Raw genomic sequence first — 14,251 nt, 5'->3', positions numbered from 1 at the left:
CCCTGGTCTGCAGGGGGGGGGCGGGCAAAGCAGAGCCAAGCAGAGCCAAGTCGCGGAGCGCGCGATCAGCTGACAGCCCGGACGCGTCTGGTCTGCAGACCAGAGGGACGGGGAGCAAAGCCGCGGAACACGCGGGCAGCAGACAGCCCAGACGCGTCTGGGCTGTCCGCTGCCCGTGTGCTCCGCGGCTTTGCTCTGCTTTGCCCCCCCCCCTGCAGACCAGGAGGATGGGGGGGGGCAAAGCAGAGCCAAACCGCGGAGCGTGCGATCAGCTGACAGCCCGGACGCGTCTGGGCTGTGAGCTGGCCGGGCGCTCCGCAGCTTGGCTCTGCTTTGCCGCCCCCGTCCTCCCTCCGTCCCCCTGGTCTGCAGACCAGGGGGAGGGGGGGGAGGCAAGGCAGAGCCAAGCCGCGGAGCGCCCGGCCAGCTCACAGCCCAGACGCGTCCGGGCTGTCAGCTGATCGCACGCTCCGCGGTTTGGCTCTGCTTTGCCCCCCCCCCCCCATCCTCCTGGTCTGCGGGGGGGGGGGCAAAGCAGAGCAAAGCCGCGGAGCCCACGGGCAGCGGACAGCCCAGACGCGTCTGGGCTGTCTGCTGCCCGCGTGTTCCGCGGCTTTGCTCCCCGTCCCTCTGGTCTGCAGACCAGGGGGACGGGGAACAAAGCAGAGCAAAGCCACGGAGCCCGAGGGCAGCAGGACAGCCACGGCGCATCTGGGCTGTCCCGCTGCCCCGGTGCTCCATGGCTTTGCTCCGGACACCTGTGGAATGGCAGCTGGGGCGCTGCCAGTTGGTCCCGTAGCGCCGCTGTGGGCGCTACTGGACCAACCGGGCAGCACCCCAGCTGTTCTGCCCCAGGCGCCCTGATTCAGCCACTGCTGGTCAGATTCAGCAGCGGCTGAATCAGGACGCCTGGGACAGAGCAGCTTGGGTGCTGCTGGGTTGGTCCAGTAGCGCCGAGGAGCGGCGGTGCTACTTGACCAACCCAGCAGCACCCCAGCTGCTCTGCCCCAGGCGTCCCCAAGTCAGCCGCTGCTGAAACTGACCAGTGGCTGACTACAGGAAGCCCCTGCCCTGGGCTTCCTGGAATCAGCCGCTGATCAGTTTCAGCAGCAGCTGACTTGGGGATGCCTGGGGTTCTTAAGTTGAATCTGTATGTAAGTCAGAACTGGCGTCCAGATTCAGCCACTGTTGAAACTGATCAGTTTCAGCAGCGGCTGAATCTGGATGCCAGTTCCGACTTACATACAGATTCAACTTAAGAACAAACCTACAGTCCCTATCTTGTATGTAACCCGGGGACTGCCTGTACTTGCAAACCTTTTAAAGACCTCTTTAAAACTGTATTTCTAAACAATTTCACTATCAGAAGTTTCTATCACTAAGAAACTAATAGCTTCCAAAGTATACTATCATGTTCTATTTTATCTCTTACAAGGGCACTCAGAATGCATGAAAATATACACACCTGGAAAGTTTTGGGTACTCGAGAAATGCAGGATTGAGCCTGATTGCAGCAAATGGATACAATGCTTTAAACTGTTATGTGTATCAGCCTTGACTGGCTGCAGTGGTGAAAAAAGTGCCCAAAAAAGTAACTTGAGTAAAAATACTGCTATTCTGAAAAAAATGTAATTATGTAAAAGTCAAAGTATCCTTCTGGAAAACTTGAGTACAAGTACAAAAGTATCACATCTTAATTGTATTCAAGTATCCAGAAATAAAAAGTAGCTGTCCTATGGAAATCTATGGTTAACCACCCACATTATCATAATTTGGTTTGGGGGCATTGATCTACAGAAAAATCAGTCAGGAGCCACACAAGTCAGAGGCAATCCCCACCCCAAAAACCCTCACTGATGTGGCTCCCAAATGAGATACTTCATTTCCCTGGTGCTCCAGCCTCACAGCAGGGAAGGGAGGAGAGAGGAGGAAGGGAGGAGAGAGGAGGAAGGGATTCCCATAGTCCAGATTAACTCTTTTGGGGCCCCATGGTTAGCAGATTTTGTGAGCACCCCTAGACTCTGAGGTGAGGCCAAAATGAGAGGTTCAGTGTGTGAGAAAGGGTTGCCAGGGAATGGGATAGGGATGGGAGGTAGGGTGCTGGAGCAGGCTGGGAGTGGAGGTCTGGCTGGGAGGGAAGTGCAGGAGCGGGCCGGGGTGGTGGGGGAGAGGGAAGCGGGAGGGTGCAGGAGCAGATTGGGGCTAGGAGAGCTGGGTGAGGGATGGGGGTGCAGGAGCCAGCCATGAGGGCGAGGGGGCACTTACCTAGTTCCGCACTCCCTGCTGCTCCCATTGGCTGAAATCTGGCCAATGGGAGCAGTGGGGAAACTCTCCCACGAGCAGTTTCTGGGGGGAAGGCAAGCTTCTTCATTGGCAGGGTCATTGTGCTTGTTGATTTTTTTTTTAAATAATCATTGCATGATGATTGGATGCTTGCACATGCAGCTGTGCTTTAGCAAATCAGAATGCTGACTTGCACAACAGTCAGTGGGATTCTGAAAGTTGTGAGTAACTAAGTGCCTCCAGAAATGGTAGTGGAGTAAAAAGTACAATATTTTCTAAAAAAAGGACTTGACTAAAAGTCAAAGTATCACTAAAATAAATTGAGTGAAGTACAAATACAAAAAAAATGTACTTCAATAGTATAATGAAGTTATACTACTTAGTTACTTTCCACCTCTGACTGGCTGTAAATGTGGATAGTCTTTTGCAGAAGAGGACCTCTGAGGAGGTCAGTGACGTTAACAAGTGTCCAGTAATACCATGGAAAGGGAATTATCTAGAGACAATCTCAAATGCATATTGTATTCCATTTAAAGTGCCTTTGGAAAGTTGGCTGAGCAGGCCTGGTGGTGAAGATGATAAAATATAACTTGCTGTTTTTGAGAAAGATGTTAACATTTGAAAAAAATATTGCTTCCATAGATTTTTGTATTACTGTTGTCCAAACAAATGAAAAGAATAAATGCAAAAGGCTTTAAAAAATGCTTGCAAATGATTCATTGCCACATGAAGGACCACGTGGCATTACGTCTTATTCAGAGCCTTTTGTGTAGTTCTATAATCCCAAACCAAGAAAAACATAATTTGATTTTACAGGGAAAGAAAACAACCCCACTTAACAACTGCAATCCAACCACTGTGTTGAATATTCAGTGTCATTCTTCTTACTATCCGTTTTCTCCTTCTGTAGGATGTTCTTGCCCCTCCCAGTTCACAAAAGCTGTTGTACTCAATCAAAACACTAAACACCCTTAAGGTAATCTTTAAGATTTTGTAATTAATTGAATTAAACATTAATTATAGATCACCTGGTTTCTGTGTTTCTACACATATACTCCTGACTCCTGCACTCTTTTGCACAGCCCAAGTTCCAAGTGACTTCACTGGAAATGTGGGGTGCGCAAAGAATGCAGAAGAATCAGGTTCTCCCTATCCCTATTATTATAGTTCTAAAGGATCTGGCCTAATACCTCACATCACATGCCTGTTCCCATCCGTTGCTTCCACCTCTGACAGGGAACTGAGATGGGTCTGTACCAAAGTCCTAGCACTGAGCCCATTCAAAACCACCTAAAGGCCGCAACAGACTCCTATGCAATGTGCTGACCTACGGCCACAGGCGGGCTGGGGACACTGCGGACTAGGTTAGTTCCCGTGCGCACGGAACCGCTGGGTCCCCCTGAGGCCAGGACTGGAGGGGTCGGAAGGCTTCAGGAGGGCGGATTCCAGGTGCCCGTGCTCCTCCCGCTGCAGGGGCGCCGGGGCAGCAGCACCCCATGCGCCGTGCTGCCGGGAGCGCGGCAGGCGGGAGCCTGAGTCTCCGCTCCCCGGGGCGCCGCGCAAGCTGACGCCGCAGCAGCGTCTGGAGCGGGCGAGGCGGGGATGCAGCATTCCCCAGCTCTCCGCCAATCACGCGCGTTCTCCGGGCCCGGGCTCCAGCCACTGGCTGGAGGAGCCGGCTGGGCTCGGTCGGCAGCGGCGGCGTGGGAGGATGCGGTGACCTTGCGGCTGGGCGGCGGGCGCAGAGGGAGCGCCCCGGGGCCGCGCCATGGGCACGGTGCCGTCCGCGCTGAAGCACTGCCTCAGCTACCAGCATCTCCTCAAGGAGCAGCTCTGGATTGGGGAGCCGGCCGCGCCGCCGCCCGCTCTGCACCCCGACCAGGTACCGCAGCCAGCCAGGCAGGGCTGGGAGTGAAGGGCCCGGGGCAGGTGGAGTGGCAGCATCCCTGGGCTGCCAGGGCGCCTTCCCCAGCAGCAGCCCACATCCTTCCCTGCTCGCTGCATCAGCGCGCCCTGCCTGCAGTGTTGCCCCCTCCTCCCATCCCCACCTCTGCCTTCTGCCCCATGGACCCGCTGCCTCCTTCATCCCTCAACACCCTGCCTTCTACCCTCTGAACTCCCCTCCTCCCCGCCGCCGCCGCTGCCTCCTCCCACCCCTACACTCCAGCCTGCAGCCCCCTCAACACTTAGCCATCTGCCTGCTGCCATCTATGCCACCATCCTGTCTTGCTCACTTACCTCTCCTGACACTAGTCTGTTGACTCCTGACACATCTCTCTCCACTGCTGCCTCCTTCCATCTCCACTCCCCTGTGAACTTCCTCTATGTCCTTCCCTTCTCCCCATCTTCTGCACACTTCCCTACTTTCCCCACCCACAGCTCGCTACTATTACTCCTCTTTCCTGCATTTCCCTCACCTTCTGGTCATTCCTGCTGCCCGTCCTATCGCCTACCTATCCTACCTACTGCAAAAGTCACCTTGCAGCATTTCAACCAGTAGGAAAGTTTTCAGTAATCTACAATGGGTGAGACATCGAAGGCCCTTATAAATGTCCCAGATTGCCTATCAGGGAAACACATATAAGATATTTTGTCTATTATGGTTATGGAATTTTATACTACTGTCCTTTTATTAACATCACTACTAAACATATGCATGGCCCTATGAGGGTGGTGGTGACACTATACAAGAAGGAAAGACATAATGCATGAGAATTTCCTAAAAAAAATCCCTTTGCCCCTTTTATAGTCTGCCTTCAAAATAGAAGAATTCCCATAAAACTATAGACACCTACCATGGCAGACACTTCCAATTTTACCCTTTCAGTGTTAATTTCTATAACTATTCAGATTTGAGTGTAAGCAGCTGAAGCTAATTCTGTAAATGTCTACACTAAAAAGTAGCTCCCACTGATGTAACTTGCCTCTTACACTGATTACTTCACACAAGTCATAGTGCTTAAGTGGATGTAAGCCATGTCTATACGACCTAGGTTATGCAACTTCAGCTATATAAATAACAGCTGAAATTGATGTACTTAGGTTTGCTTACCATGATATCTTCACTGTGTAAGCCAATGGCTGATGTTTTCCCATTGACTCCCCTTACTCTTCTACTTTTGGTGGAGTCCTGGAGTCAGTGGAAAAGCTCTCAGCAGTTAATCAAGCAGGTAATGAGGATATGCCCATAGTTAGATTGATGCAGTATTAGTGTAGATGTTGTGTTGCTTATACCAACTGTTCCTGCCTTTCAGAAACCATCCCACAATACCTCACACTGACAGTTAAATTAGTGCACAGGCTTTTGGAGATACTGTGCACCACTGACACAAGCTGCATAGTGTGGACATATAAAAGCAGCTTAGTTACTGTGGTGGCTATAATTCAACATAATTTTATCTCAACTTAATTTTATAGCATAAATTTGTCCTGAGTGGTGTTGGAGTGCTGCATGAGCTGCTCTTCTTCATTGCCTGGCTTGTACAGTGGTGTGTGAGTAGAGATGTAGGGGGGATGCCATACAGACAGAGGTGCGACTGTCTGCAATCTCCATCTGCACAGCAGGAAGCTCCTGCTGCTACTGCCTGAGAGAGGGGACAGTGAAGCAGCTCTTTTGGAAGGGTCTTTTTACCACAAAGAAGACCATTTCTCTCAGCCACAGGCAGATATAATAAGTGAACAGATAAACGGAGCTAGAGACTGAGGAAAGGGACAGAGGGGGCACATCTAGGCAGCAGGGCTAAAGTCGGAATAAACTACGTAACTTCAGCTACGTCAGTTGTTTAGCTGAAGTTGAAATAGCTTAACTCGACTTGTGGTGCTGTCTACACAGCAGGAAGTCAAAGAAAGAACACTCTTCCTTCGACTTCCCTTACTCCTCATAAAACGAGGGTTACCGTGAGTCACAGCAAGGAGTCCTCCAGTTTGACATTATTTCAAAATAAAGGCTTATAGTGTAGACGTGCATTTTGTTGTTTTTCCAGTCCTTGCACATTAGGGTAAAATGTGGCCTGCACAACCTAATCGGGCCATTGAAATGCTAACCGTGTTAAGCCCAGAACAAGTTGGCTACGTCTAGACTGGCATGATTTTCCGCAAATGCTTTTAACAGAAAAGTTTTTCCGTTAAAAGCATTTGTGGAAAAGAGTGTCTAGATTGACATGGACGCTTTTCCGCAAAAAAGCACTTTTTGCGGAAAAGCGTCCATGCCAATCTAGACGCGATTTTGCGCAAGAAAGCCCCGATCACCATTTTCGCGATCGGGCCTTTTTTGTGCAAAACAATACCGCATTGTCTACACTGGCCCTCCTGCGCAAAAGCATTTGTGCAAGAGGGCTTTTGCCTGAACGGGAGCAGCATAGCATTTCCGCAAGAACACTGACAATCTTATATGAGATTGTCAGTGTTCTTGCGGAAATTCAAGCGGCCAGTGTAGAAAGCTGGCAAGTTTTTCCACAAAAGCAGCTGCTTTTGCAGAAAAACTTGCCAGTTTATGTTGCTGTTGTAAACTTACTCCTTTTGCATTTACTCCTTCTGTAATTGTAGTTGATTAAAAAATTTTTTTAGACAAATCCTGGTCAATATCCATCTCCCTTCTATGGTTGCACAGCCACCCTAGAAGCACTAGAACTGCTATGATTCCACAGTGCTCAGATGCTCTCCAGATGAACCATCCTTTCAGAGAAAGTCACTATGTGCATTGTGAAATGGGAACCATAATAGTTCCAATAACTGTAATGAGCAGAGGACCAACCAGAGCGGGCAGAGGAAGAGATATGGCCAGTGAAACCACAATTATGACACCACCAGTATCCAGAGACAAACCAGTGCACGCATACATAATGATATAATCAATGTGGAGTCACTTTTCCCATGCAAGATCCCAAGGGGTTGCCATTTATCAGGGATAGTGTACCTTTTTTTGGGTCAGGGGCCACTGATCCACACACAAAAAAAAAACCCTTTAACAAACCCTTCTGTGCCCTCCCAACTGGGAAGGAGAAACTGACATGGCCCCAGACTGAGAAGGAGAAAGCTACTCCCCACATTCCCCTTGTACACTAGAGCCTTTTTTCTGGGGGGCGGGGGAGGGGAACAGGTTAGCAGATTTTGTGTGCTCCAGTTCTGCTGGGGGCTGAAGTAGCATCACAGGCTCTGCAATGCTTCACTTGGGGGATGGAGTCCCAAGTCTTAGGGGTGGATCCAGGCAAGCCAGGGGCCAAATCCAGCCCCTGAACCTTAGGTTCCTCACCCCACATATATAAACAAAAGCATGGGAAAAATTCACACACTATGAAGATGAAACTATTGCCAATCTTTTTGTAAATGTTTACAAAATTCCATTATTTAAAAAAAACAAAATTGAAACAACCGTTATTGGTTTGTTTCTGATGAACAGGAACTTGTGAATTTGAAGTTGTAAGGCCGCATGGGTAAAAGTGATCATAAAATGATAACATTCATGATTCTAAGGAATGGTAAGAGGGAAAACAACAGAAAAAAATAGACTTCAAGAAGGCAGACTTCAGCAAACACATAGAATTGGTAGGTGAGGTCCCATGTGAAACAAATATAAGGAAAAAAAAGAGTTCAGGAAAGTTGGTATTTTTTGAAGAGACGTTGTTAAGGGCATACAAACAGATTATCCCAATGCACAGAAAAGATAGTAAGTGTGGTAAGAGAACACACTGACTTTACCAGGAGATAGTCTATGACCTGAAACTCGAAAAAGAGTCATATAAAAGTGAAAAATGATAAAACTAGGATAAATGTTGAACAAAATAAAACAAAAAAGCCAAGACTGTACGGACAAAATGAGAAAGAGAAAGGCACAAAAGGAGATTAGGGTAACAAGGGTAACAAGAAAACATTTTAGAAATACATTAGAAGTAAGGACAGAGTAGCCTTCATTACACAAGCTATGTCAGCACTGCAGTTATTTTTCGGAAAAAGCTACGCAAATTGCAAACCGCTTTTTCCACTTTTTTTTGGAAGAGGCTTTTCCAACATTTGTCCTGCCTACACTGGGCCAAATGTGAGGAAAAAAACCCTTTTTTGGAACATCCCTTCTTCCTCGTAAAACAAGCTTTAAAGGGATACCGAAAAAGCACATCTGCTCTTCCAAAAAAAAATTTCGGAAGAGCAGACAGACATGTTCCCTGGATGCGGCATAATTTCCCCAGTTATCCCAGAAAAGCTCTGTAGTGTAGACATAGCCAAAATGAGGAAGAAAAGAAAGTAACAGAAAACACAGCAATGGCTGAAGTGTGAAATACCCTTTTCTCACTTGTATGTGGACTCCCGCCAATTATTCTGTGGATCCGTGGCCCCGACCCAAAAAAGGTTCCTTACATCAGCTCTAAGGTGCCACAGGACTGTTTGTTATTTCTAAAGGAGTTAACAGTAGATTAGACAAATGCCTGTCAGGGTTGGTCTAAATCAGTGGTTCTCAAATGTTAGTAGCCCAAGGCATCAAGAGAGAGAGAGAGAGAGAGAGAAGTGACTAGTTGAGTAGTGACTTGACTACCCGATAAGTCTAGGCTTATTGGGTAGTTGACTACTCAACTTGTCGCTTACATCCCTAGTGGGAGAGTGTGAATTAATGACAACTACTCTATTTGTTATGCTGCATCTGAAGTTATTTTCCATATTTAATTTTCACATGAAAGGAACCAGTTCTTACTAATTCTGGTGAGAAAGAAATTGATTAATTGCACACAAAAATGACTCATAGATGTATCAACATGAAACTATGCTGGGTAGAAATTTCTTCTTTGTTTGGATATTCTTGGCCACAGATGTTAACTGTTTTGTATGGAAATATAGGTATTTTACAAGTTTCTTAGGGGAAGGAAGCTTAAAAACTTTTGAATGCAAGAGATGTGGTCTGAAGTGCCAGAGGACATTCATGGAATGTTAGGAGGAACCCATAGGGAAATAATCAACAGCAGCATCTGGAAAGGAAATGTAATTGGCTTTAGGGTTTAATATTAATGCAGGTATTTAAAATGAGATTAACTATATGTGTTAGTATGTGAGATATCAGGGCAAGGGGGGTAAGTGATAAATGTATATTATGTAAAACACAAGGATTAGGGAAAAGATACAATCATAGCTGATCACAGCAGAATTTATAAAAACCTTAAAATATAGTTTGGATTGAAAACTGCATGATGGAGTCACATAAAGAAAATCAGATTGAGTGAAGAATGTACTTTTATGAGTGTGACGGGGTGTGTAGGAGAGGCTAAAAACCTGTGGGCAGGGGAAGTCCTGCCCTTCCACTCAGACTGGGCATGTTCCAGATACTGGAGCAATATAGAAGGGAATAGCTCAGCTCACTCTGGGCTGGCCACCGGAGGAGAAGGACTGCCGCAGGAGCTCCAGGGCTGCATCAGTCAGAGACCACTGTGAGCTTAGCACTGGAGGAGCCCCAGGGACAGGCAGCTGCAGGGGAACCGGAGGACCCAGAGACCACATGGAATAGACCCATACCAATGCTGATAGGAAGTGACCCAGGGAGGGTGCTGGTGTGGTATCTCCCATATGGGTGAGATTGGCGTGTTGTGGTCAGATTCCCTGCTGAGCAAGTGGTAGAACACTCTGCCACTACCAGCTCTCTGGGTTTGGGGCTCAGAGGAATAGGGTGGCCTTGGTCTCTTTACTGGGGCTGTTGCCTCCAATTGTTTACTCTACCCTGAAATAAGGGGGCCATTCCATATTGACTCTGGCCATTAGGCTGCGCTGCCCTGCCCTGAACTCAAGGCTATCCTCCATTGACTCTAGCCATTAGACCGTGCTGTCCAGAACGGAGGACTGTTGCCATTGACTTTAGCCCAATCCTCCAATTTGCCAATGACTTTACTCTTAGGGTTTGTTTAGATTACATTTCTTTTTCGAAAGAGGAATGTAATGAAGGAAATAGAAAATTCAAATGAAGCGCAAATTTACAAATCTCGTGCTTCATTTGCATAATCGCGTTCAATCGCTTTTTCGGAAAAGGTTATTTTGAAAAAAAAACAGTCTAGACGCGGTTCTTTAAAAAAAACACCCCTTTTTCAAAAGAACACATTTTCCTGAAAAAATGAGGTTTACAGGGTTCTTTCGGAAAAGGTTTTTTTCTTTCCAAAAGAACCATGTCTACACTGCTTTTTTTTTCCTGAAATAACCTTTTTCAAAAAAGCGATCATACGCGATTATGCAAATGAAACATGAGATTTGTGTATCTGCACTTCATTTGCATTTTCTATTTCCTTCATTTACATTCCTCTTTCGAAAGAGGAATGTAGTCTAGACGTACCCTTAGTCTGTACTGACCAGGACTAAGGGCCATCTTTACAGACTGGTAGAGGTTGCCAGTAACCTGACAGCCAACTAGGCGGCATCCTTACCCCTGGGAACCTGCTCCCTAAAGGTCGGGATGTGCATACACTGTGACAATGAAAGACAGGAAAGACAGTTTCTTGGTCTTGCTCTGTCTCTTTTTGCTTGAAAGGTACAAACTAACTGAAAAGTTAAATTGCCGTCTGGTGAACTGCTCATGCATAGCAGAATCTCCAGACAATGGGAAGTTGTCTCTTGGTTCCTCTCCCATCTCCTGACATAAGGGGAATTTCAGAGCATTTTGTCAGTAGAATGGGGCAGGCTGGCTGTTGGCTACCATGTCTGCAGAGAATGGAAAGGTGGCATAATGCCAATTTAGGATTCCCTCCCACTGAGGTGTACATCATGGTGAACCCAGCCAAAAATCACTAACTAGTGAATACTTGGCTTTGCTGCACAAGTTTACGGTTGCCTGTGAAATTTTAATTCAGTTCCCTGGAGCAAATATATTATGCTACAAACTTTATCTATCATATATGTTTTCTAGCCAGATAAATTGCGTTTAGTCTCCTCACACATGTTTTCCAATCTCCTTGTGCAACCATTCATACATTTCTTTGCCCCTCCTGGTTCTTAGTTCAATCTCTCTTCAAACTAGTTCTACTCTCCCATGAAAATCACAGTCTCAGTTTCCATTCATCCCTCCCTTGCCTCCAGTCTTAATCTCCTTGCTATGTCCCTCTGGGATCATTTACCCCCAGATTTTCCCACATTTACCTAGTTTGTAATGTTTAAAAATTGTGTGTTATTTTATTTAATAGTATAATAACTTACCCAATAGAACAATAATCTCAAATATAATTTTGAATATATTTACCTGCCATTATAAAGTAAAATGGAAAATTGTTAATAGAGCTGATCAAGTAATTGAATACACTTTTCACAAAACAATCATTAGCGTGTTGTCCTTTGGTTATAAATTTGCAGTGTTGACCGCTGAAAATCATTAAAATTGCCAACTTAACATTTTTTTAATCTAATCCTAATTATTAACAAAAAGGCAGCATAACATTTTCACTGAATATGCTAACACATAGAATCACAGAAATGAAGGTCTGGAAAGCACTTTGCGAATTCATAAATTTCAACTTGCTGAACTGTGGCAGGAGCAAATGGACCTAGACTAATCCTGTCAGGTGTTTGTCCAACCTGTTTTTAAAAACCTTCAGAGATAGAAATTCCACATCCTTCCAGAGCTGAACTACCCCTTTATAAGACATGTTTTTTTAATATGTAACCAAAATCTCCCTTGCTTCAGATTAAGCTCATTTCACCTCGCTTTATCTGGCATTGGCATGAAAAATAGCTGATCACCATCTTCTTTAAAACAACCTTTAACGTGCTTGAAAACTGTTATCAAGTCTCCTCTCTGTCTTCTTTTCTCAAGATTAAACATGCCCTGTTTTTAACCTTTTCTCATAGGTCATATTTTCTAAATCTGTCATCATTTTTGTTGTTCTGTTTTATACTCTGTCCAATTTGTGTTCATCTTTTCTAAAGCGTAGTGCCCAGAGCTGAGGTCTCACAATATCGAGTAGAGCAGGACAGTTACTTCCTATGTTACATAGACCACTATTGCTAATACACCCCAGAATATTAACCTTTTTCACAGCTACATCACATTACAGGCAGTCCCCAGGTTACGTACAAGATAGGGACTGTAGGTTTGTTCTTAAGTTGAATTTGTATGTCTGGGTATGTCTATACTACCACCCTAGTTTGAACTAGGGTGGTAATGTAGGCAACCGGAGTTGCAAATGAAGCCCACATGCCACAACTTATCAAAAGTAACCATGCCACAACTTATCAATATGAAATGCCTCATAATTTTTGTTTTATGAGATCCCCTGCAGAACAAACTGAGTTTTCAGTGTAAGAAACATCTGCTGAAAATCCAGGCTTCAGGCAGCAAAATTGATAGGCTATGGGTAGCCAAAAAGCCATATTATCTGAGTTCCTTTTTGAGTTTGTGCTGCTCTGAAAAGGAGATCAGAATCATGTTTGTTGTCCCAGAAAAAGGACAAGGAACAGGCATTACAATCAAGCGCATTGCTCTAAGTTAGGAATGGGCAATAATTTTTGATGGGGGTCCATTCCAAGATATTGGGAAGTTGTCAAGGGCTGCACTCCTCCATGATATTAATGGAGGAGGTGTGGGGTCTGGGATAGGGATATAAGTAACTAGTGGACTAGTTGATCACCCAGTAAGCATACCTGATAAGCCACCAGGCTCTTAAAACATTTAAAAAACAGACACACAGCGGGGCGGGAGGGACCAGGCATGAGCTAATTCCTGGTTCTCATCCAATTCCTGCCCCCTGCTATGCCTCTGCCTTTTAAATGTTTTAAGAGTCTGGTGACTTATTGGGTATGCTTATTGGGTAGTCAGCTAGTTGACTAGTTGCTTACATCCCTATCCCAGACCCCACATCTCCTCCATTAATATCATGAAGGGGTGCGGCCTTGACCATTTTCCAATATTTTGGAGTGCCCCCCATCAAAAATTACTTATATATATAAAAAGTCCATATGTGAGGAAGAAAATATATTAAATCAAGGGATAGTTAACAAATACCAATGTTTATAATATTTAATATGAAATCAAATTAAAAAAAGAAAATTAACACTACCCTTAGAGTACATCTTCTCTAACAACTCAAGCTAGCAAACATACCAAAATGCATATTATCCACACATAGCTCAGCTTTAAGATGCTATACAAATCTATGAGTCAACTAGATTTAGTATTTGTAAGGAAAGCATGACTAGTACCATATTTATTGACACTGAAAGGAGAGTAAAAGGCATTCACTAAGGCTTATACAGTTTCTCTGGAGATTGTTTAGGATCTATGCTGTAAAAACAGATAAATGTTTTCCTGGCTTGAAACTTTCACCTCGTGTGTGTCACCAACTCAGAGTAGAAGCCCCAGAATAAAGAACACATGACTTCGGGGTTTGTGGACACATGCAAATTTCAAAGAGCTTGCAAATAAGGTTTCATCCTACAAAACTAGCATCACGCCTAGTACTTGCTACTTCTGACTCATAAGAGCCAGAACTCTACCATATAGTAAGGTTCTGGCCTTAAAGCAACACAATATACCATATGTTAATTAGTAACAGGATTTTAAAAAATCATTTTGATCAGAGTTTTAGATATCTGTAAAACTCCCCAAAAAATCTGTTAAAAGAATCTTTTTCTTTCTTACCTTAAGTCATTAACATCTATGTAAACTTTGTTTGAAATGTAATCATGCAAATGTCCTTCCAGCGCGCGTACACATCCCATGGAGCCTGCTTCCCCCCCTTCCTCCAATCCAGCCAGACAGAGTGGACTACATCAAGTGAGTCAGGACACCCCAAACAAACTGCCCCCTGCCTCCACCTCACTGCACAGATGCCAGCACCAAACCACCCCTTCTTTCCCCCACCTACCCCATGCAGTCAGTCCCTTACCTCCCCCTTCCCAGCCCAGGAAGCTTGAGGAGAGTGCTGGGTTTCTGTTTCTGCCTCTGCCCCCTCCCCCTCCCCCTCCCCCTACAGATGGGACTCTCCAAAATCCCCTCCTCTCTGATTCCCCCCTC

General features: G+C 45.5%; 1 protein-coding gene across 5 annotated transcripts in view; it reads left to right on the top strand.

Moving 5' to 3' along the window:
* Positions 1-3,793: 3,793 nt before the first annotated feature.
* The window catches only part of HMGCLL1 (3-hydroxy-3-methylglutaryl-CoA lyase like 1), a 96,526-nt gene continuing 86,068 nt past the window's right edge, over positions 3,794-14,251 (top strand). The window contains exon 1 of one of the 5 annotated variants that reach the window (XM_075923633.1): positions 3,794-4,165. In XM_075923633.1, coding sequence (XP_075779748.1) covers positions 4,052-4,165 — 114 coding nt within the window. In that variant the 5' untranslated portion in view covers positions 3,794-4,051. The remainder of the gene's footprint in view (positions 4,166-14,251) is intronic. The other 4 variants (XM_075923632.1, XM_075923636.1, XM_075923635.1 and 1 more) reach the window with 4 other exon arrangements.

This window comes from Pelodiscus sinensis, chromosome 3, assembly GCF_049634645.1.
Source record: "Pelodiscus sinensis isolate JC-2024 chromosome 3, ASM4963464v1, whole genome shotgun sequence".
In the NCBI taxonomy this organism is placed as follows: domain Eukaryota; kingdom Metazoa; phylum Chordata; order Testudines; family Trionychidae; genus Pelodiscus; species Pelodiscus sinensis.
This window is presented reverse-complemented; position numbering and strand designations above follow the sequence as displayed.